We start from the raw sequence: 24,594 nt of genomic DNA, 5'->3' as shown, positions 1-24,594 counted from the left end.
GAGTAAAGGGTTGCTGGTTAGATTCCCTATCAGGGCACTTGTCTGGGTTGCGAGTTCGGTCCGTATTTGTGGTGCATGTGAGAAGCAACCAATCGATGTGTCTCTCTCTCTCTTTCTCCCTCCCTTCCCCTCTCTCTAAATATAAATAAATACAAATTTTAAAAAATAGAAATTTGTTCTGAGCGGTGGGTGGTGATAAAGAAATAGGATTTTTGAAATTTCAGTTGTCCAGTCTGCTTTCTTAAATGAGAGGCACCACATAAAGTGATATTGGATATTATTCATTTTTCATTAACTATGGATGAGACTGTACTAATGTCCCAAGCATAGATTAGAAAATTGGTATCTTAAATGTGACTTTTTGCCATATATGTAGGAAGTAAAGATATTGTTCTGGTCTTCAAGCCCCTGTTAAAATCATTCTTTTTCCAGTTGAAGGCAATTTTAGGCTTTCTGCAAGTTTCTAACCTTGCAAGTATTGTATATATTTGTCTAATGCACACATGCAAGCGTTCCTGGAAAAGAAGAGCTGTGTCTGATTACTCCCCCTGATGTGACGTGAGTCTGAGTGCAAAGGAGAAAGTTAATTACAGGAATTATAAAAATAACCTTCATCTGATAGCATAACAGTGAATACAAATAAAAATATAAAGGGCAACAGATAAGGTAGTATGGTTTTCCAAACCTTACAAATATGAGACTATGATACAGTAATTTATGAAAATTTGGGTGTTAATTGAATGCTCAAAATGACTTGGATGGGCTGACTTTTTGTGTCTTCAAAAATGTTTGTAGTATAAGGGAAGGAAATGTAGCCTGACAGCTTCTCATACAGAGACATATCCCACCAGTTAGGATGGGACTGTCTAAAGAAAACATCTTAAACTGTATTTCCATTTTCTTACTAATATTGTTTGAGGAACTTTGGGTGAACAGAAAAGATGATCAGAGAATATTAGCTACATTTGGAAATATGACAAAGAATGGGGGAAATACAAATTCATAGTGTTGCTCATGTAGGAAAAGCAGTAGTTGCCGACCTCCTCTCATCACCCCGTTTTTTTCCCTTAGTGTACATTATGAATGTACATATAGTATCTGAATTCGAAGAAGTGTATTTTGTTAATGATTAGCTGTGCAGAAGCCTAAAGTCATTGTGCAGTTTTAATAATGCAAAGAAAACAGAAAAGATGAGAATAAACAACTTTTACTACTGTAATTGAGTAAACATATTCTTGGACTATGTACCCATTTGTACTGTCAGCTCACAGTTGTGCATAAGAAACTTACAGACTAGATACTTTTGCTTTGTTGTATATTATTTATATGATAATAACCAAGCAGTTATAATTCTCTTCTTCCTTAAAGTTTAAGGGAAATATTTAATGAAAATATAAGTATGTGTTAATGATAAGAATATTTTTTTGCTAAGGATACTCACTTGGATTATCAAAAATACCATCAACCCTGGCTGGTGTGGCTCAGTGGATTGAGCACGAGCCAGTCTGTGGACCTAGACGTCACCCATTCCATTCCTGGTCAGGGCACAAGCCTGGGTTGCTGGCTAAGTCCGCTGTTGGGGGCATGTGATTGATGTTTCACTCCCTCTCTTCCTCCCTTTCTTTTTCTCTGGAATAAATGGATAAAATCTTAAAAAAAAGAAAGAAAGAAAATAATAGCATCCATTGGGGGGTGGGATGGGCTGGGAGTAATAGACAGAAAACTGTACTTGAAAAATAATTAAATAAAAAATTTGGAGAAAAAAAAGAGAATAATAGCATCCAGATTATCTCAGTGTAAACTTTTGTCTTGGGCTTGGTCCTGACTTGGGACACTGGAGAATTCCTATAAGGATAAAGTTTAAGATATTTTTTGTTTCTCAGCTTTGTTTTCACTTTAGATTTGTGCATAAGATCAGCTTTCAGCGCTCTGCCTTTGTGTATACAGTCCACAGTGAAAACCAGACCAAAAGTTGAGCTTTTCAAAGCTTTAGTTTAGTCTAGGACTGCTCCGTACCAGTAGGGTTTTGGAAAGTCCTTTATGGGAGTGTCTCTGTCATTCAGTAACTCATTTGGGGTTGTGTGATTGCTGTCAGTGCTTGATAAATTGGGGTGGGGGCGGGGGAGTGAGTAACCTCATTTCTTACAGGCTGTGTTCGAATTTAAAGGAAGACCTTTCAGTTATCCTCGGTTTATTTAACTAGGTTTAACCCTCTCTTATCTTTCTGTTAGTCAGTGATAAAAAGCCAACAAATCACTTCCTTTTGGGTCACATGTACAATATTAGAAGAGAGCATTTTACATTAAAGGCTTGTGTGTTCCTGTAGCTGCCATGGGGTACAGCCTTCTGAGCTTATGTTACCTGATGAATAGCTAGTCCAGATGGCTGAACTGTTGGAGGATATAAAACCAAAACCCATTTTAGGAAGCTATTCACTTTGCTCATTTTTGGATAAGAGCCATTCTAATTAGTGGTAACTTTCTTGGTTTGTTTTAAAATTAAATTTTTAACTTTGTGTTTTCTTGATTTTTACCTAGGTTACAAAATACCCTCCTATGCTTGAGACCTACAGACTACATGTCCTACAAGAACAATCTAATGGTTTTTCATTCCTTGGAGATATATTAGAAACATAAATATGGTGCCAAAAGAACTTCCTACCTTTCTCTGACTACGGTTTATTTGGAGCTACTTTTGTATTGAAGAGAGTTATACAGCCTGAGGCTACTCATTGTGGAGAGACTCTGTCGTGTAGGATCATGGACCATCCCAGTAGGGAGAAGGATGAAAAACAACGGACCACTAAGCCCATGGCACAAAGGAGTACACACTGTTCCCGACCATCTGGCTCCTCAACATCCTCTGGGGTTCTTATGGTGGGACCCAACTTCAGGGTTGGCAAGAAGATAGGGTGTGGGAACTTCGGAGAGCTCAGATTAGGTAAGAACTTGGTTATATCAGTGATTTCCACTAACAACAACAGCAGCAGCTGTAATAAGCTGTGGTGTATTTCTGGACAAACAGTTTATAGTTTTATGGGAAATTCTTTTAAGGAAGACCTGTTGTTACAGGGACTAAAGAATTCGTGAATGAGAGAGTCATTATCTAATTGTTATGCAAGGTTTATTTCTGTTAATATAGGCTTTTAAATTTCCCACCACTTCTGAGATTTTATGAAGTAAGAAGATCTGCATACAGATTGCAATAGAATGGAGATTCTGATTTAGTCGGTCTGAGAGGTAGAGCCCTAAGACCGACTACACTACATCACTACACTAGCCAGAGATCCCTGGGCGCAGAATTGAATTTGGGGATGCTGAGTATGCGTTTATTTTTACTGGTAGAAGGCTGGCATCCTGGAATTTTAAGGCCTGAGTAGGATAATGAAAGGCTCTTCACATTTAGTGACGTGTTCCTGTTCGGGTTGCAAAGCCCGCAGATGCTACAGAGAATAGGAGTAGGTTGTGTAATTTCACACTGCTTGAGTTCCTAGTAACTACTGAGTTGCTTTAGCAGCTACTTTCGTGAGCATTCATTTACATAATGGATTGACTTTGCTCTAATATCATGGTAATACTTGAATTAAGTAGATTATGACATAAACATGCACAAGGTTACTGCTGAGTGGCAGATTAGAATGCATATAAATCCATGTTATTCTCAAAACATCATAAAATTGTTTAATTTCTATAAAGTTGAAGAAAAACCTTGGTCAATGAAAACTGGAACTCTGTTCCATTCACTTAGATCTAGATTTGTATTATATGATCTCTAAGTTTACACAGGGATGGAAAAATCCACTCAGTTAAAAGGATAACGGATACATTTGTAGCCCGTGTATATTTTCAGAGTAGTAGAGTGTTGTCTTTCATTTTCTCTCATGAATCCATGATAATTTTGTTCTCATTTTGACTTGCCTTGTCTTTCTTTTCAAGTGGTTTTATTCTTGTGTGCTTATCAGGTTTTCAATAGCTCTGGGACCATATTGTTACAGCATTGTATCTAGGAATTCTTTTTATCAACAGAAACCAGAGAAGGTACTTTCAGAATCATTTGACATTTTTCTAACAAGAACATGAGCTGTATACCCATCCAACATTCTCTTGCTCTGATACTCATAAGTAGAAGATTGTATAGACAACAGAAAGATGTAAACTAGGAAATTCCAAACTCAAGGCAAAGTAGCCTTGGTCCTCCACCAGAGCTACTGTTTTCAGGGTCTTGCTTCTTCTTCAGACTCATTTCTTATTCTAGCCACAATGTCTCTTCTGTCTCTCAAACAGCCAAGTGCATTTCTGCATTAGAGTTTTGTAATTAATATTCCTTCTACCTGCATATTTTTCTCCCAAATTTTGCTTAACTGGTTACTTCTCATTCTTTAGGCCTCAGCTTTTATGTTATAATCTCAGAGAAACTTTCTATGATTTCTTTCCCACCTCCATTTTATTTATTTGTTTGTTTGTTTTATTAATTTTAGAGAGAAAGAAAACAGTGGTTTGTTATTCCACTTATTTATGCACTCATTGGTCCATTCTTGTGTGTGCCCTGCCTGGGGATCAAACCCACCACCTTGGCATATCAGGATGATGCTCTAATCATCTGAGCTATCTGGCCAGGATACCCCTTCCATTTTAAAGTAGCACATTTCTCTCTTAGCATATTCTGTCCCATGAAACTGCTTTATTTTATTCATCACATTATCACTGTCTGAATTGATTTAATATAGCTATTTACCTGTTAATTGTCTCTTCTTACTTGAATATAAGCCCATTGGAGGGTAGGGATTCTACCTGTATTATTTACTGTTATTTGTGGAATGAATGGATAGATAGCCAGATGATTAGGAAGAGAGAAGAAAAAACCAGGGGCTTCTTTGGGCTTCTGGTATGTGGGGCTGGAGGTAGGTGACAGCCTTGATGTTTGGGTGGACCCCTGGATTCCATACCGAAACAAAAATGTAATGTTATAGTTAGTACATTTTGGTTTTCTGCAAATCTGTTTTTACCTCATTATCCATTTAACAAATAGTTCTTAAATGTTTACCATCTTGCTAAACTTTGGAAATAACAAACTCTATTTTCTGTCCTTAAGAATCTCACAATCTAGTAGTGATAGAGGGAAAGAAAAAAACAAATTATAATACAAAGTGATAAGTATTGTAATAGATTATGTAAAAACTACATTGGCAGAGGAGACTGATGAAGGTTCCAGAGATGGAGAGTAGGACAGTACTTCCCACTGGTTTGGCACAAGGAAGAAGGACTCTCTGGCAACAGGAGGGTGCACAAACACTAGGTGTTGCGAAATTGCTTAGTGTGTTATTAGAGCAGCGACTGGTTATACATGAGGGGGTGTGGAGTGAAAAAAAAAGTAACAGATGAAGCTATTTGGCAGGTTGGGACCAGATTGTGAAGTGTTTGCATGGTATTAAAGCGTTTGGACTTTATCCTATAGACAGTGGAGTAGAATCATCAGGATTCTACAACAGATGCAGTGATATGATCTGGTGTGTATTCTAGAAAGATAATTCAGGTAGTTATAAGATTAGATCAGATAGAAAAGAGATTGCATCTTGTGGATTTTGCTCTAGTACTTGTAGAACTTGGCACATTGTATTATCTTCCTCCATCTCTCTCTCCAGATAGGCTGATGGTAGTACTTTGCTTCATTAAACCTTCATAGTCTCAACTCATTTTACAATGTATGGCAGATAATGGTCACTTAAGAATGTTTGCTTGTCTTTATAGTTCAGGTCAGAAATGGCCAGGCCTGCCTTAGTTCTTAGCTTTGAAAATGACATTGAGACAGAGAGGAAGGAATGAATTAGGGAGGAATTTCAAAAGTACACTATAGGTGTGATTTGAGGGAAGGTGACTGACTGAGGTTGTCAGCTTGGGGAGACCAAGTGACTGAGTAAACGTTTAATGAGACTAGAGTGTGGTGGGGAAATCAGGTAGAGTTTGTGAATATATTGACTTTGAGGAGTAGCATGTATACATGTATACAGAAACGTGCATACATACAGCATGTATGTACAGAAACGTGAATCTGCAACTTAGAAAAATTTAGGCTTGAGAATAGGAATTAAGAATTCATCACCATGTAGGTATTAATAATACACAGGCAATCCTGGTGATGAGATGATGCTGAACTTGGATGAGTGGGAGAAGGAGGGTGCATTTAAAGGATAGTAGAAGAGAAAGAGCCTGAAGATTAGAGAAGTTGAAAAGTAAAAAGAAAAGAATTTCTAGAGGTGTGAGGTGTTAGGCAAAGCCCTGTGCCCTAAGGGTTTTAAGCAGGAGAGAACTAGCTAATTATTGTCTTTTGTCTTTCTCTTCTGTTTATTTATTTCTGAGGTGCGTGCTTCTTTGATCCTCCTCCCTTTGTTCTTTTTTTTAAATGAGTACATGTATTTTGTAATCAGAAAAAAGCAGTAAACAAAAGCAAAAAATATCCTTTATAAACATTTTTTAAAAATAACCGTGTCCTTAGTTCTTAGCTCTGAAAATGACGATGAGATAGAGAGGAAGGAATGAATTAGGGAGGAATTTCAGAAGTACACCATAGGTGTGATTTGAGGGGAGGGGTCAAAAATAACCATGTTGGGTTTTTTTTCAAAAAATTTTCAAATTCTACTTTAGAGGTATGTCCAAAGACATACACATTTTTTCTGTTTTTTAATATTATAAACAATGTTATACTGAACATATTTGTAGTACATTTCTTAGTCCACACTTGGCTATTTTTCATAGGATAAATTCTGGATGAATACTTTCTGAGTCAAAGGATATACATATCTGCAATGTTGTCACACATTGTCAGCTGGCTCTCCAGAAAGATGATTTCCATTCCCTTGTGTGTGTACATTTCTTTGTTTTTTTTCCTACTCCTTCAAAAGCCTTGAACATTATCAAGAATCTTTTCATCTGTTAGTTGGATTCAGAAAATGGTACTTTACTAGATGTGTATTAGTTCATGGGAGAAGGTAAACATTTTTACACATCCATTTATATTTCTTCTGAGAGTTGCTTCATGGTGGCCTTCATCTATTTTTAAAAATATTTTATTTATTTATTTTTTTAGAGAGAGGGGAAGGGAAGGAGAAAGAATGGGAGAGAAACATCAATATGCAGTTGCCTCTCATGTGTCCCCTACAGGGAACAGGCAACCCAGGCATGTGCCCTGACTGGGAATCGAACCAGTGACCCTTTGCTTCACAGGCCCATGCTCAATCCACTCAGCTACACCAGCCAAGGCCCTTTGTCTATTTTTTAATGGAAAGATTATTTCTATTCTTACTTGTGTATATTGCCTCAATAGAAAGAAATTTTGAATATTTGAGAAAGGAAGATTAATGAAGATTGGTCATGGATGAAAGGAAGGAGAACACAAAGAACTGGAAACAGACCTGCAGGTTGTTTTTTATTAATTGAGGAACGTGGAGAATATCTTGAGGATTTGTTTTTTAAGTTTTGACTCTTCTGCTGAATCAAGCCTAGAAAGAATCATGTAAGCATCAAGATACAAATAATTTTATTCCTTCCAAATTAAGAAAATGTATATCCCTAGTCTATAGGTAATGGCTTGTTTTCCTTCTTACTTGCAAGAATAAGTAAATAGGTGACATTTCTTTCATATCAAATAGCTACGTACCTGTGTTTAATAATTTTCATTATTCTTGTGAAATAGGATATTGTTAGAGAATGTTTTTGTTTTTGCTTGCAGACAAGAAAATGGAGGCACCAAGAATTGACTCTTTTAGTATTTTTCCCTCTTTGGTATCTGGTGAAATATGCACAAAGGGTGTTTCTGACAAAGGTAGATTGGCTAAGGATAGCAGCTTGTCCTGTGACACAATCCTCCTTGGCTTCTAAAATAAGACACTAACTTTTGTGACTAAAGTAGGGTGTATATGACAGCTTCTCTGCAAATTGTTCTTACCTGAATTACTTAACTATCACTAATGAACTTAAATTGAGATTTGTAACGTCAGCCTCTGCAGTCAGTTCTGTTTTGGGCAGTTGCCATCAGTAACAGTTTACAGGCACATATTCTCTAAAGCAGTTGGTTTCTGTTGTGTTCCACAAAGTCTTGGGGCCCTGATCTCCCACTGCGAAAGAATGGGAAAGGAAAGGCAAGCAAGCAGGACTCTCTCTTTCTCTGTTACCAACGTGTATTATGTTTTTAATAAGATTTTGTTTGAAAGATGTGGTTTTGCTATGTAAAAAATTTTTGAAAATTGTTCATTTGAAGGGATGTAGGCTTAAGATACAGCAGGAGATTTAAAAGTGTTCTCTTATTGAAAATGAAGTTATTGTATTATAAAATGTTACTTTTTCCCCCATACTTCTTAGCAAATCTTAGTATCTTGAATAAATGGAGCTGTCTGTATTAGCCTAGACCCAAGCCAACCAAAGAAACAGAAAAACAGATATATTGTGCTTTTATAACCTTGTTAAGATTTTTCAATAAGTTTGCAAATTTTTAGGGTCTGTGGATGGAACAAACTGAAAGAAGTTAAGAGTCCTAGAGGCAGATTGACTTTTCCAAGTTTCATTATCCTTGCCGTTAACTGCTAACCATCTGGGCAGTGTTTCTGTATGATATACTAATATACTAGTAGAAGGAACATAATATAAATGAGAAGGCTTTTTTCTTTAAAGTTGTAGTGCCCCCAGTCATACTGCCCACTTAAAGAGGTGCTCTCTGAGTAGTGGAGGTAATAGGCTAGCCTGTCCTCTTTGCCCTAAATAGACATAGTAGCCAGTCTTGAATTACAAAAAATTGCTTTCTTGTTTTAACTACTAATTACCTTAAGGGTTTGACTGGATTTTGTTTTTCACAAGTTCTAGGCAGTAATTTATCAATGTACTGCTTTCACTTTAGGACAAGAAAATGTTGACAGCTGGAGATCTAACTAAAACTGAGAGCCTGAGGCTGTATGTTCCTTTATCACTGTGACTGAGAGTTGAGACCTGCTAGTTCTTTGAAATAATGCTGTGTCTGATGAAGCTTATGGTAAACGCCTTCTCTGTAAGGTGTCTTACTGAAACAAGAAGTGTTCATGCAGTGGGTTTTACCGGCAGTATCACATCCAGGACTGCTGCTTCAAATGGGCTGGGTTTAGATGGAAAGCTCCAAAAACTACTATCTAGTGCAGTCTCCGAGCCCGCCCCCCCCTTAATAGCCAGGAAGTGAGTTTGGGCAGCACTGTGGATTTTATGTAGCAGACACTAAAAGCTTTGAGTGCTTGGGATTGTGCCATTTTATCAAGGGTATTTTTCTATACATTAAACTCCCTGCCTTTCTTACAGTTACTATATACTACATATATCAATATATATTTATATATATCAATATTTAGTTGAAATAGTAAGAGGTATTTAAATTCTTCCAGAGCAAAGTAAAAAAAAATTTTTATGTATTGGTTTTTGCAGAGAGGAAGCTGAGGAGAGAGAGAAAGGAAAAGATTGATTCGTTCCTCCACTTATTTATGAATTCGTTGGTTGGTTCTTGTATGTGCCCTGATGGGGGATTGAACCCACAACCTTGGCATATCAAGACAATGCTCTGACCAACTGAGCTACCTGGCGAGGGCATCTTCCAGAGCAAACTTTCTGTGAACTGTCATCTATCACTGAGGATAGCAATTGAATAATTGTCTGCCTTCCTATGTGGAAAGATTTTGTATCTGCCTGTTCTGTCTTAATGATGCCCCCTGGCAAAGGAGTTTATTCTAGTAATGCATAGCCAAAGAGAATTATCTAGTCACTTCTAGTGCTTCTTAGATGGAAAGATAATTACTTTTTAAGAGGGTAACATGTGTTCAGTTCTTTTGGTGCCCCCCAAGAAATTAGGCAAATACAAGCAAGCTAGCATTTTGTGAAACATTAGTCATCATGTTTGGTGTTATGCAGACTCTCATTTATTACGCTTCTGTGATTGTATTTTTTATACAGACATGAAAACTGAAGATGAGGGGTATTTCTCAATTTGTCTATTATTTTTAGGTTTAGTGAGAACTTGGAGGAAGGCATCATGGTGGAGTGGAATGAATGATCATTGCCTGCTCTTTTGGTTCTCTTTTTGTTCTGCACTGATTGAACCTCATTTTTTACCTTTCTCTTTTTGTCATCCCTCATTTTAACATGTAATCCAGAAGAAGCTGGATTTTTCTTAAAATTTCCTTGATTATAAATCCTACTTTTAAGTCATTCTCTTTCAGAAATTATTGCCTCATACCTACAATGATAATAGAAGTAATAAAAACTAGGTTTAACCATCATCTTGCAGTTTACAAAGGACTTTGATATATTCTAACTCATGTAATCTTCATAATCACACTTTATGTGGTAGGAGTTAATCTTTAAATGTTCTGTTATAAAAAACTTGCTATCCTCTCTTTTATCTTACACATTGGGACCAAATTAGTATTGAAAAAATACAACTTTCACCATTATGCTTTTTCTCTTAGCAAAATACCTTTGGTGGTTTCTCAGCAAGGTGAATGAATAATGAAGTTGAAACTCTGAGAAAAACTCAGGAGTTTCAAATCCTAAATTTGCATTTAGGATTACCCAGCATCTGATTCTACACTAGCTGCCTTCTTCTTTTTTTAAGATTTATTTATTTATTTTTAGAGAGGGGTCAAGGGAAGGAGACAGAGGGAGAGAAACATCAATGTGTGGTTGCCTCTTGCACGCCCCATACTGGGGACCTGGCCCACAACCCAGGCATGTGCCCTAGAATGGGAATCAAACTGGTGACCCTTTGGTTCATAGGCCAGCACTCAGTCTGCTGAGCCACAGCAGCCAGGGCCAAACTAGCCTTTTTTCATTGCCCTAGAACTTTCTCAGAACCTTCTCTATATATATCAAGTCAACTTGGTTCTCCTTAGCAAACATCTGTTACCACTTGTACATCAAGATACTATAGGGGTCCCCAACCTAGGAACCAGGCTGCCAGCAAAGCTCACTGGAGCTCCACCTTCTGTCTTCTTCCCCAAACCTCCATAGCCATTGAGGGAGCTAAGCTCACCTGAGCTCCACCTGCCTCCCCCCCTTCTCCAGGAAACTGGTCCCTGGTGCCAAAAAGGTTGGGGACTGCTGAGATACTGTTGTTTGTTGCTAGGCACAAAAAGATGATTTCAATATCCCCATTTGTCAATGAGTTAGAAAAGGGAGGATGTGTGCTTATTGTGCCAAGGGTTAAAAATCTCTGTATCTTTGAAATTCTGGCTTTTTTTCCCTTGGCCTCAATGATTTAATGGTTGGAAAATGTTAAATAACAAAACCTGTATATATGAGAGATAAAAAGAGAGTTCTTTTCTTTTTAAAAAAGTTTTCATGTCTAACTTAAATTTTCAAACACTCAAGCTGTTTTTGTTTTTGTCTTGCTGGGTCTCATCATCTCTGTTTAGCTTTTTACTTTCAAATCATATTTCATATATGGGAATGTGACCTTTCTCATGACCTGTAAGCTACAATTTTGCTTGCATTTTCCAGAATAAATGTCACTAAAACATACATTCTGCTTTTCCCCTAGGTAAAAATCTCTACACCAATGAATATGTAGCTATCAAACTGGTGAGTAGAATCTATCTTTGTGCTAAGTATATGCTAGTGCTCTCACCCCTCACATCTTTCTTGTTACAGGAAGTAGTTATGAACATTTACGAAAATACTAACATTGATTTTTTTCACTTGCATATGATCCCACATAGTCGTTTTTCTTCAACAGTATACAGTGTTGTAATCATGAATCACTGTATACATTAGATGATGCTAACTGTAGTGTTAGCCATGATGAATCAAAAATAGTTAATAAAAAACAGCCAGAAGGGAAAAAAAATCACTGAAAAAAAAACAGGCCCTGGCTGATGTAGCTCAGTGGATTGAGCGCAGGCCTGCAAACCAGGCGATAGCGGTTTGATTCCCAGTCAGGGCACATGCCTGGGTTGCAGGCCAGTTCCCAGCAGGGGATGCATGAGAAGCAACCATACATTGATGTTTCTCATCCTCTCTCCTTCCCTTCCCCTCTAAAGATAAATAAATAAAGTATAAAAAAAACACAAAACAGTAATTTTGGTGAACTTTGTATCTTTCACAGTGCTACTTTACAAGATAAAATCATTAGAAAATTTTACCATTTTCATGAATATGACTGATTCATTTTTTAAAAGGTTTTTATTTATTTATTTTTAGAGAGAGGGGGAGAAAGAAAGGGTGAGAGAAAGGGAGGGAAACCTCAATGTGAGAGAGTAAAATCAATCAGTTGCCTCTTGGATGCACCCCAACTGGGGGCCAAACCGGCAACCCAGGCATGTGCCCTGACCAGGAGTTGAACTGGCAACCTTTCACTTTTTAGGACAGCGCCAGACCAACTGAACTACACTGGTCAAGGTGGCGGATTCATTTGTAAAATATATTTATTAATATATTTAGTACAGAAACAAATTTAATCATCTAACCATTGTCTTAAAAAGCTGCCAAACATGAAAAATGCATCATGGGGTCAAACTTGAAGCAAAGAGTTTAATTGGTTTTGTCAGTCCTAATCTTATAACTAACTAGTCAATGAAAATACCATCCTATTAAAAAAGAATAATTATATTATTTTTAAGGATTAACGATTTTAGAAGAAAAAGTTCTTTATCTTTAAGGTTGATATAAAACCATCTCTAGTTATGTGAAATGTTTCATATGACTAGTTTCTATGAAATTTGTGTAAATGTCCTTCCACTAAATTCTAGTAAGTTCCCTAGGGTTTGCAGGTAGTTCTGGGCAGTTTTGGGCTTTACTATTTGGAAGACAGAGGAGTTAATGGTTGAAGGCTGGATCTTGTGACAATTAAATGCTCTTCTTTTCTCTTGAGTTTCACCTACTACATCCACATCTGCTCTGTGGTTGGTCCCTTCCTCTTGTTCAGTTTGTCAGTTTGTGGAGTAGTTAGAGTTGTCTTGTGAAAAACTGACAGTTGTCGGATTGGTTTCTTTACAAAGAGGTGAGCAAATAGCAGGGCTTAAAGCAGGTAGCTGCTAGGGAACCAAGTGTTTGGTTGTTACCTTGGAACTCTTGTTGAAGAAATGGGAGTAAGAAGAGGGGTAATGAATGTAACAATGTGTGCCAAATATTTTCTCAGACTGACTGTCAGAAGAATTAACCATTTAAAACTTTATACAGATTTGGTTATTCTGTAAATATGTCCTCTATTCATCTGCTTTTTTACTTTTTCTGTTGTATTACTTTGGTAAGTTGTAATAATTTTGATGCTGTAGGAATAGTAATAGGAATGAGCAGCCCCTAAAATATTTTTAAAAATTGCCTTAATACTGTGAATATGTTATTGTTTCTTTATTTATCAAGCTATCTTTTGAGTCTTCCTGTTAGGGACCATTCTTTCTATCTAGATTTTTCCTTCCAGGTTCATACTAGTTGACCTATTTAGATAAAAGTTGCATAGTGTATTGTTGCCATGACTGATGATTGCATTTTACTTTTAAATTTTAATAAATCTTCATTCTATTTTATATGGCTGAATAAAGCTAAAAATAGACTTTATGTTATCTAGTATGGTATATTTTAGTACCTCATTTTTCTTTCAAACAAATCTTAAATAAAGGCTTTTTAGAGGATAACAATCTTGTCTATGGGTCTCTTCTTTTGCTGTTAGTCTGTACTCTTTCTGGGTGATATAAGGGCAGTAATTGAGCCCTTTTCATTGTAACAGCAAAATTGGCCTTAAGTGTTAATAGTCCTGCAAGGGAACCAGCTGCTGTAGGTTTAGGATTTCAGGCAGGCATGTGTGTTCCAGAATAACTGTGATTCTGGCAAGCAGCCTTCCTTCTGAGGAAATGTGTGATCAGCATCTGGCAGAGAAATAAAAGGAAGCCCTGCTGGTACTATTTCAGTTTTACTGTGTTTGGATCTTCATTGTGGGCTCTTGTTTCTTGGATATCTAGGAACCTATTTTTTAAATCATATACAATGTAGATTTTGGGGGACTTTCTGTCAAGATAGAGGTATAAGTAAACACGGGTCACCCCTTCACACAACCACAACAAAATTAAATTAATCTATAGAACAACCATCACTCAGAACCATCAGAAATTGAGTTGAATGAAAGTCTGACAACTACAGAATTAAAATAAACATCCGTCCAGGCTGGTAGGAGGGGTAGAGATGTGAAACCGGTTGGCCCCACACCCATGTGTGGTGGATAAATATTCGGGAGGGGTATCTGTACCCCTACCAGGAGTGAAGAGTATCTCAGCAGTGAAGAGTCCCAGTCCCACACTAGGCCCCCTAGCCCTGGGTTCCAGTGCCAGGAAGACAAATCCCCATAACTTCTGGCTGTAAAAACCAGCGGGGATTAAGTCAAGGAGATAAACTTGTGGACTCCCAAGCAGTTCCTCTTAAAAGACCCACACACAGACTTATTCAGACCCACTTGTTCTGAGCTCCAGCAACCAGGGTAGCACCTTGAAAGGCACCAGTGGCACACAGGGAGGAACTGAATGAAGTGTCTGGTATCAGAGGGAGAGCTGGGGGACAACTTTTGCTCAGAAAGAACAGCTGGCAGGGGCCATCATTTCTTTTCTGAACCTGAATGGAGCCACAGAGCTGGCAGGAGACAGCTGTATTTGAGACTCCGTCAACTCAGTTCACACATTTTGCCACCCCTGGCATTTCCCTGGCCCAATGTCCAACCCAGCTTAGGGGACCCACCCAAGTTCTTAACAGTGGTTTTTTTCCACATGAATGGCTGGTTTTGGCTCATCCTTCACATCTTCTTAAGTCTTCTCAAACAAGCAACAGCTGGCTTCCTCGAGCCTGCAGCCCCTGTAATTCTTGTTAAGTGGCACCGAGATAGGTTTACAGCTTGTCTTCACCTGGCAACCTCCAGGCCCAGCACAAGGAGCAGCCATCTGCAGATCGCTTTGTAGCTCATGCTGGGTGGCCCCAGGCAGAACATAGGTGGTAGCTGACCTTGTACCACCCAGGAAACCCTAGAGCCTGTACACCTGGTGGATGGCTACAAATAATGTTGGAACACCACCACTCTGCGCCTGCACAGCTGGTCCTCCAGAGAGGGAGGAGGTTGGTGGTCAGTTGTCACAGCCAGTCCGTGTACCTGACCACTGGGTAAATCCTTCCCATTGACCTGCCAATAGCAGCCAAGGCTCAGCTACAAGAGGAGAATGTACTCAGACCACATGGTGGGTAAACCTTGAGTACCCAGCTTGGGTAAAAGGGGAGGCTGTACCCTACAGGACACCTACTACGTTAGGCCACACTACCAAGACAGGGAGTCATACCAGCTCTATCTAATACATAGAAATGAAAACAGGGAGATTGGCAAAACAAAGAAACAAAAAAACATGGCCCAAATGAAAGAACAGATCAAAACTCCAGAAAAAAAAAAAACTAAACAAAATCGGGGTAAGCAATCTGTCAGATGCAGAGTTCAAAACTTTGGTTATAACGATGCTCAAGAAACTTAGTGAAAACCTCAACAGTTTAAAAAAGATTCAGTCAGAAGTGAGGGATACACTGATTGAAATAAAGAACAATTTACAAGGAATCACCAATAGAGTGGATGAAGCTGAGAATTAAATCAATGATTTGGAACATAAGCAACCAAAAAGCAACCAATCAGAGCAACAAGAAGAAAAAAGAATCCCCCCCAAAATGAGGACAGTATAAGCAGCCTCTGAGACAACTTCAAGGTTTCCAACATTTGCATCATAGGGGTGCCAGAAGGAGAAGAGAAAGATCAAGAAATTGGAAGTCTATTTCAAAAATGATGAAAGAAAACTTACTTAAATTGGTGAAGGAAACAGACATGCAAATCCAGGAAGCAGAAAGTCCCAAACAAGATGGATATAAAGAGGCCCATTCCAAGAAACGTCACATTAAAATGCCAAAGGTTAAAGATAAAGAGAGAATCTTAAAAGCAGCAAGAGAAAAGAAGTTAGTTAACTACAGGGGAGTTCCCATAAGACTGTCAGCTGATTTCTGAAAAGAATCTTTGCAGTCTAGAAGGGATTGGCAGGAAATACTCAGTCATGAAAAGCAGGGACCTAAAGCCAAGATTCCTCTACCCAGCAAAGCTATCACTTAGAATGGAAGGGCAGGTAATAAGTTTCCCAGTCAAGAGAAAGCTAAAGGAGTTCATCATCACCAAACCATTATTACATGAAATGTTACAGTGACTTATTTAAGAAAAAGATCAAAATTATGGACAATAAAAATGGCAAAAAAATACATATCTATCAACAACTGAATCTAAAAAAAAAACTAAGCAGCCCTGGCTGGTGTGGCTCGGTGGATTTAGTGCCGTCCTGAAAACCAAAGGGTGGCCAGTTCAAATACCAATCAAGGCACACGCCTGGGTTGTGGGCCAGGTCCCTGGTTTGGGGTGCATGAGAGGCAACTAGACATTGGTGTTTCTCTTGCTCTTTTTCCTTCCTTTCCCCTCTCTCTAAAAATGAATAAATCTTTAAAAAGAAGAGGAAGAACAGATGAAATCATGGATATGGAGAGCATTGTGATGGTTGCCAGATGGGAGGGGCGGTTTGAGGGAATAGGTAAAGAGCTGAGGGAATTAAGAAGTACAAATAGGGCCCTGGCTGGTGTAGCTCAGTGGATTGAGCTATTTTCTTGTGGGCCTGTGAACCACACAATCATGGTTCAATTCCCAGTCAGGGCACATGCCTGGATTGCAGGCCAGTTCCCAGCAGGGGACTCACAAGAGGCAATGATACATTGATACTTCTCTCCTTCTCTCCTTCCCCTTCCCCTCTAAATATAAATACATAAAATCTTTTTTAAAAAAGTACAAATAGGTAGTTACAGAATAGCCATGGGGATGTACAGTATAGGAAATGGAGTAGCCAAAGAATTTATACTCATGGCCCATGGATATGAACAAACATGTGGGGATTGCCTTAGAGAGTAGGAGGTGCTGAGTGGAAGAGGGCAAAGAGGGAAAATTGGGACAACTGCAATAGCATAATCAATAAAATAAAATTATACACAGTTTAAACAAAATTGGGTGATGAGTCCCTCATTCACCCTCATTGATGTTTCTGGTTTTATTTTATTTATTTATTTTTTAAAAAATCATAATTTAGTATTCTTTAAGGGGTTTTTTTGGTTTGTTTGTTTTTTAAGATTATATTTATTTATCTTTAGAGGGGAAGGAGAGAGGGAGAGAAACATTAATGTATGGTTGCCTTTCGTGCATCCCCTGCTGGGAACTGGCCTGCAGGGAACCGGCCTGCAACCCAGGCATGTGCCCTGACTGGGAATCGAACCGAAATCCTCTGGTTCGCAGTCTGGTTTTATTTTTTTAACAGAGTTTTTCTAACAATTGTAAAAAAGAAAAATCTCTCCACACTGCTAATCTTGCCACCTTCCACAAGCTGTAGGCTGATTGTGTCCGATGTCCTTTATTCATAGTGCTCCCAGAAGAGCACCTTGAAGCTCCAATTGACTGAGCAGGCTAGAACTGTGTGCTGAAGGGGTTGACTGGAGGATTTAAGTCCTTCTGTTTGCCAATAAAGGCCCCTCATTTTTTAACATATGTGATTGTATTCCTACTTTCAGCTGTATAAATCTAAAGAGGTTTTGCTTTTTTGTCTGCTAATTACCCAAAATCAGATGGAATATTTCTTTTTTTAAGAAATATAATCAATATTTTATTGATTATACCATTACAGTTATTGTTCTATTCCTTCCCTTCATTCCCCTCCACCCTGCACACCCCCTCCCCCACCATTCCCCCCCTTTAGTTTATGACCACGTGTCTCAAGTTCTTTAGATTCTATATTTCCCCTACTATTCTTGCCCTCCCCCATCTATTTTCTACCTAGTATCTATGCTATTTTCTTTTTTTAAATTTATTTAATTATTTTTCAATACAGTTTTCTGTCTATTACTCCCATCCCATCCCACCCCCTGTGCTCCCCCTCCCTCCCATTTCCACCCTTCTCAGTTGTTGTCCATGTATCCTTTATCTATGCTATTTTCTGTACCTTCTCCCCCCTTCTCCTCCTCCCACTCCCCTGTTGCTAACCCTCCATGTGTTCTTCATTTCTATGGTTCCACTACTGATCTAGCTGTCCTCTAGGTTTGCTTTTGTTTTAGGTGTGGTTGTTAATACCTGTGTGTTTGCTGTCCTTTCACTGTTGATATTTTTCATCTTCTTTTTCTTATATAAGTCCCTTTAGCATTTCATATAATAAGGGCTTGGTGATGATGAACTCCTTGAACTTGACCTTATCTGAGAAGCACTTTATCTGTCCTTCCATTCTAAATGAAAGTTTTGCTGGATAAAGCAATCTTGGCTGTAGGTCTTTGGATTTCATGACTTGGAATACTTCTTTCCAGCCCCTTCTTGCCTGTAAGGTCTCTTTTGAGAAATCCGCTGACAGTCTGATGGGTACTCCTTTGTAGGTGACTGTCCCCTTATCCCTTGCTGCTTCTAGGATTCTCTCCTTCATTTTGGTCTTGGCTAATGTAATTATGATGTGCCTTGGTGTGTTCCTTCTTGGGTCCAACTTCTTTGGGACTCTCTGAGCTTCCTGGATTTCCTGGAAGTCTATTTCCTTTGCCAGACTGGGGAAGTTCTCCTTTATCATTTGTTCAAATATGTTTTCCACTTGTGGCTGTTTCTTTCCCCCTTCTGGTACCCCTATAATCTGGATGTTGGAACGTTTAAAGATGTCCTGGAGGTTCCTAAGCCTCTCCTCATTTTTTGGAATTCTCATTTCTTCATTCCTTTCTGGTTGGATGTTTTGTTCTTCCTTCTGGTCCATTCTGTTGATTTGAGTCCCAGTTTTCTTTCCATCGCTCTTGGTTTCCTGTGCATTTCCCTTCATTTAAATCAGTTTAGCCTTCATATGTTCCCCTAATTTGTGACTATAATCAACCAGTTCTGTGAGCATCCTGATAAACAGTGTCTTGAATTGTGCTTCTGAGAGGCTGGCAATTTCTTGGTCGCTGAGAGTTATCGGCTCTGGACTTTGAGTTCTTCTTGTGCCATCTTTTGGGCTTTTCGTGCCTGTTAAGTAGCAGGATCGGAGCCCTAGGTCTTCACCTGAGCAGGGCAACTCAGTTGCTGGGTTGTGATGCTGTATGTGGGGGCAGGGTCAAAGAGGAGCAATGGTGTCCCGTCTGCTGTCTCCTGCTGCGGCCCCCACAGGTGCGGCAGCTGCCACTGTCACCGGGCCCACTGCACGTGAGTGTGCCACTGCCGTCAGCCCTCGCCCCCTGGGGCCTGCGTGGTCCGTTTCACTGTGCGAGAATGTGTGACCGAGGTCAGTCTGCCCCACACCCTGGGTCCAGGCCACTTGCGTGCCTAGGTCTGGGGATCTTTCCTGCCCGACCCTGCTCTGCTGCTGGCTCCGCCCCTCTTACTGTCCTGGTTTAACGGTTAGTGGTTGTGGGACTTCCATATAATTCAATTTTCTGTTTTGTGGCTGTGTCTTTGTTCTCCAAACCTTTGTTGTATTCAAACTTGGTTGTGGGAGAAGGCACAGTGTTTCTACCTATGCCTCCATCTTGGTGGAAGTTGTCCTTCCATTCTAAATGAAAACTTTGCTGGATAAAGTAATCTTGGATGTAGGTCTTTGGATTTCATGATTTGGAATACTTCTTTCTAGCCCCTTCTTGCCTGTAAGGTCTCTTTTGAGAAATCAGCTGAGTCTGATGGGAACTCCTTTGTAGGTGACTGTCCCCTTATCTCTTGCTGCTTCTAGGATTCTCCTTCATTTTCATCTTGGCTAATGTAATTATGATGTGCCTTGGTGTGTTCCTTCTTGGGTCCAGCTTCTTTGGGACTATCTGAGCTTCCTGGATATCCTGGAAGTCTATTTCCTTTGCCAGACTGGGGAAGTTCTCCTTTATCATTTGTTCAAATATGTTTTCCACTCGTGGCTGTTTCTTTTCCCCTTCTGGTACCCCTATAATTCGGATGTTGGAATGTTTAAAGATGTCCTGGAAGTTCCTAAGCCTCTCCTTGTTTTTTTGAATTCTTGTTACTTCACATTTTTCTGTTTGGTCATTTCTTCCTTCCTTCTAGTCCACTCCATTGATTTGAGTCCCAGTTTTCTTTCCATCACTATTGGTTTCCTGTGCATTTCCTTTCATTTAAATCAGTTTAGCCTTCATATGTTCCTCAAATTTGTGGCTAAAATCAGCCAATTCTGTGAGCATCCTGATCCCCAGTGTTTTGAATTGTGCATCTGAGAGGTTCGCTATTTCTTTTTCGCTTAGAGTTATTGGCTCTGGGGCTTTGAGTTCTTCTTGAGCCATATTTTGTACTGTTCGTGCCTGTTACATATGAGGAGCGGAGTCCTAGGTGTTCATCAGAGCAGGGCAACTCAGTTGCTGGGTTGTGACACTGTATGTGGGGGCGGGGTCAAAGGAAATCAAAGGTGCTACCCTCTGCCTCCTCCGGCTGCTGGGGCCACGTTGTCCATCTCCCTGCTCACTCCTTTGCTGGGTTTATCTGCGCACACGAATGTGCAACTGCGCTTAGCCTGCCCCGTACACTCACTGTGTCCACGATGCTACCCCGGCTGCCTGTGTGCCTGGGTCTCCTGGGTTGCCTGGTTCGGGGGATCCTTCCTGCCCCTTCCTGATCCTTCCTGCCCTCTTAGCCTGTTGTGTAGAATTGGTTTCATTATACATTGTTTTGCCACAGTTCCAGGACCCTACTAACAACATTAAGTGAGGACCTACTGTGTTCTGGTCTGCATGAATTGATTTAGAAAAAATCTTCTAAGAAGCAAAGGGATAGACTAGATAACTTGAAGAAAACTTCTGAATTCTGTGACTTAATGTATTCTGTATTTTAAGAAGATTGCAGAAAACTTCAAGTAGGTTCAGAAAGAGTTGTCAGAGATGATCAAAGAGCTAAAAAAAATAGGACCAATGAGGATAAGTTAAAGGAATTGAAATTACTTTGCCTGGATAAAGGAAGTCTAAAATGATTGAATAGTTTTGTTATTTGAAGATTATTAAGGAGCTATTTTATCTGTTTTTGAGGACATAGGCTTAAATTTCAGTGGTGGAGATTTAAATTACACACAAAGACCTTCCCTGCCATGAAATTTACTTAACACCAACACAAATTAACAAGGGAAGCTGTGGAATCTCCTTCCTTGAGCCTGTCTAAAAATAGGATAAGTAATGCCCTAGCCAGTGTAGCTCAGTTGGTTGAAACTTCATTTTGTAAGCCAAAGAGTCACTGGTTTGCCTAGGTTGCAGGTTTGGTCCTGTCGGTGTGCCTGTGAGAGGGAACTGCTCAATGAAGTTTCTCTTTCTCACCAATATTTGTTTTCCTCTCTCTGTACCCTCCTTTGCTTCTCTCTAAAATCAATGAATGTGTCCTCAGGTGAGGATTAAAAAAAAAAGTATAAGTAGCCATTTAACCAGGAAAAAGGCCAGTTTTTTCATCAAATGGTGTCGGGAAAATTGGATATCTACATGCAATGAAGGTGGACCATTACCCTATACCATATACAAAACTTAACTCAGAATGGATCAAAGACCTAAACAGAAGATCCAAAACTATAAACCTCCTAGAAGAAAACTTAGGGGGAAACTTCATGACGTTGGTTATGACATGAAAAGTACAAGCAATGAGTGATAGATAAGTTAGAGTTTTTCAAAATTAAAAATTTTTGTTTTAAAGGACTCTGAATACAATGAAAAGGCAACTCATGAAATGGGAGAAAATATTTGAAAATCATATATCTGACAAGGAGTTGACATCAAGAATTTGTTTTTTTACCTGGCTGGTGTAGCTCAGTGGATTGAGCACAGGCCTGCGAATCAGAGGATCGCGGTTCGATTCCCAGTCAGGGCAAATGCCTGGGTTGCAGGCAGGTTCCCTGTAGGCCAGTTCCCAGCAGGGGATGCACAAAAGGCAACCATACATTGATGTTTCTCTCCCTCTCTCCTTCCCCTCTAAAGATAAGTAAATAAATAAAATATTTATTTAAAAAAAGAATTTGTTTTTTTAACTATTCTTATGTGTATGGGTTAGTGGTATTCAGTGCATTCACATTGTTGAGCATCTGTCTCCAGAACTTTTTCATCTTCCTCACCTGAAGTCCATCACTCATTAGCCAGCTCCCCATTTTCACTAGCTCCCCATTTTCTTCTGCCCCCAGCCCCTGGTAACCACTACTGAACCTCCCGTATCTATGAATTTGACTGCTCTACATGTGGAATGCTGCAGCTTTTTTCCTTTCGAGACTGGCTTATTTCATTTGGCATAATGTCCTCAGGTTCATCCATGTTGCAGCCTGTGTCAAAATATTCTTGTTATGGCTGCATAATATTCCATGTTATGTTTGCAATAAAATGTGCCCACATCTATTCCTTTGTTGGTAGATACTTGGGTTGCTTCTATCTTTTGACTGTTGTGAGTGATGCCTCTGTGAACATGGGTGTACAGGTATCAATTTGAGTCCTGGTTGTGTGTGTGTGTAGATACCTAGAAGTGGGATTCCTGGATATTATGGTAATTCCATATGTAATTTTTTGAGAAATTACCACCATTTTCCACATGAGCTGCACCATTTTCCATTCCCACCAGCAATGCACAAGGATTTCAATTTCTCCATGTCGTTGCCAATACTTATTTTTTGTGGTTTTGATAACAACCATTCTACTGAGTATGCAGATGTATCTTTAAAGATAATGTTTGATTTTCTCATTACCCAATTGCCTGGTATACCATCAATTCAAAATTATTAACCAGCCAATTCTTGAAGTTTGTTTATTTTATTTTATTTTATTATTATTATTATTTTTATTTTTATTTAACTCTTGTTCAAGTACAGTTTTCTTTCGTGTATTCCCAGCCCTTCTGAAGTTTGGTATAGAGCCTAGTGTGGGAGTTCAGCTGTTTTACTTCTGGGGTCTTTAGAAAACTCTGTGTTTGAAAACTTGAATACCATATTGATTAAAGTTACATATTTCAATTGCATTTGTAATCTAATTCTCTTAAATGTAAAACTATACATAAAAATTTTCTATAGCATTATTCATAATATAGAAAACTGAAAGCAATCCAAGTGTTCAAAAATTGTGTGTGTGTACCTATATGTACCTATGTACCTCTGCTCTATACATGCAGAGGATTCCTAGGGTCATTAAAATAATATACAGCTTTACTTACTGCCATGGAAAAATGTCATTCTCACATTGTCGAATTTGAAGGCACATTACAGAACAGCAACTACAGCATGATCTTATTTATTTAAAATATATATTTAGTCTATTTATATATGTGAATATTTGAAAGAACATTCACCAAAATGTTAATAGTCTTCTCTGTAAAATGATAGGAACTCAAATTACTTTTAGTTTCTTCCTAATTTTTGTGTATTTGACATTTTCTTCCTGAGCACATAGCATTTTTCAAAAAACAATAAAGCTGTTTATCACTCCAAATTTATAATAAAACAAGCAGGAAATACATGCCATAGTTAATTTAAAGGTTTGGCATCCAGTTTCCTAGGAAAATACATTTCAGGAGAACACTTAATGATGAGGGGGAGCTATTTTTGAATGATGGCTCATACAGGGTATTTTTACTTAAATATCTGTGGAAAGGATTGTATGTAGTTGAGATTCATCTTCCCCCTTGCTTTGATTTCACAGAGAAATTGTGGTAAGGAAGTGCTATCATGTATGGATATTATCTCTAAAATATTAAGTGCTCTTATGGGTGAAAAAGGTCAAAGGGATTACGAAGTACAAATTTGTAGTTATAGAATAGTCAGCGGAATGTAAAGTCAGTAATATTGTAATAACTAGGGATGGTGTCAGATGGGTATGAGATTTATTGGGATGACCCCTTAGTGAGTTATATAATGCCTGATCACTGGTGTGTACACCTGAAACTGATATAATATTGTATATCAACTGTAATTGAAAAATAAAGAATTATTTAAAGTCAAAGAAGAAAAATACAAAAAAATACTAAGAGGTCTTAGTCTGGTTTATGCTGAAAACTTAGGAACAGAAAAATCTACTTGTCTAATTCTAATGACAGTATCTCTCTTTGGGTTTCAGGAACCAATAAAATCACGTGCCCCACAGCTTCATTTAGAGTACAGGTTTTATAAACAGCTTGGCAGTGCAGGTAAGTCGATTCTCTTTTCTCCGTTTACTAACATGTAGCTTACTGGAAGCCCTAATATATGCACATTTTCTTTTCTTTCCTCTTTTATCAGACTGTATATCTCCTCTACTTGCTATCTAGAAAAATAAACATAGTCAACTGAAAAGCTACTTCCTCTTTGGCTCCTGGAAGAGCGGTTGAGTTGATTGGGGATCCGCGATGCTATTACTGTAACTACAAACCAACCTTCAAGTGTTCTCCCCACCTGAAACACGCATAGTATGGGGTTTTGCGTTTTGGTAGTTTATTCATTCTCTTTCTTTTTCTTTATGTATACCAAAAGAAAGGATGAGTGGTTGGTAATTTGCAAGCTGTATTTTGCCATACTGAGACTGTATGTCTGTTTTAAAGACATACTGTAAAATACACGTTCTGAAATGCCATAACACT

General features: G+C 38.7%; 1 protein-coding gene across 1 annotated transcript in view; it reads left to right on the top strand.

The window, feature by feature from the left end:
• Nucleotides 1-24,594, top strand: part of CSNK1G1 (casein kinase 1 gamma 1) — a 154,283-nt gene that overhangs the window by 58,570 nt on the left and 71,119 nt on the right. The window contains exons 2-4 of the mRNA XM_037054106.1: nt 2,538-2,940; nt 11,545-11,585; nt 24,096-24,165. Coding sequence (XP_036910001.1) covers nt 2,760-2,940; nt 11,545-11,585; nt 24,096-24,165 — 292 coding nt within the window. The 5' untranslated portion in view covers nt 2,538-2,759. The remainder of the gene's footprint in view (nt 1-2,537; nt 2,941-11,544; nt 11,586-24,095; nt 24,166-24,594) is intronic.

The sequence above is a fragment of the Sturnira hondurensis genome, unplaced genomic scaffold, assembly GCF_014824575.4.
Source record: "Sturnira hondurensis isolate 20B ecotype Veracruz unplaced genomic scaffold, ASM1482457v3 Scaffold0008196, whole genome shotgun sequence".
In the NCBI taxonomy this organism is placed as follows: Eukaryota; Metazoa; Chordata; class Mammalia; order Chiroptera; family Phyllostomidae; genus Sturnira; species Sturnira hondurensis.
This window is presented reverse-complemented; position numbering and strand designations above follow the sequence as displayed.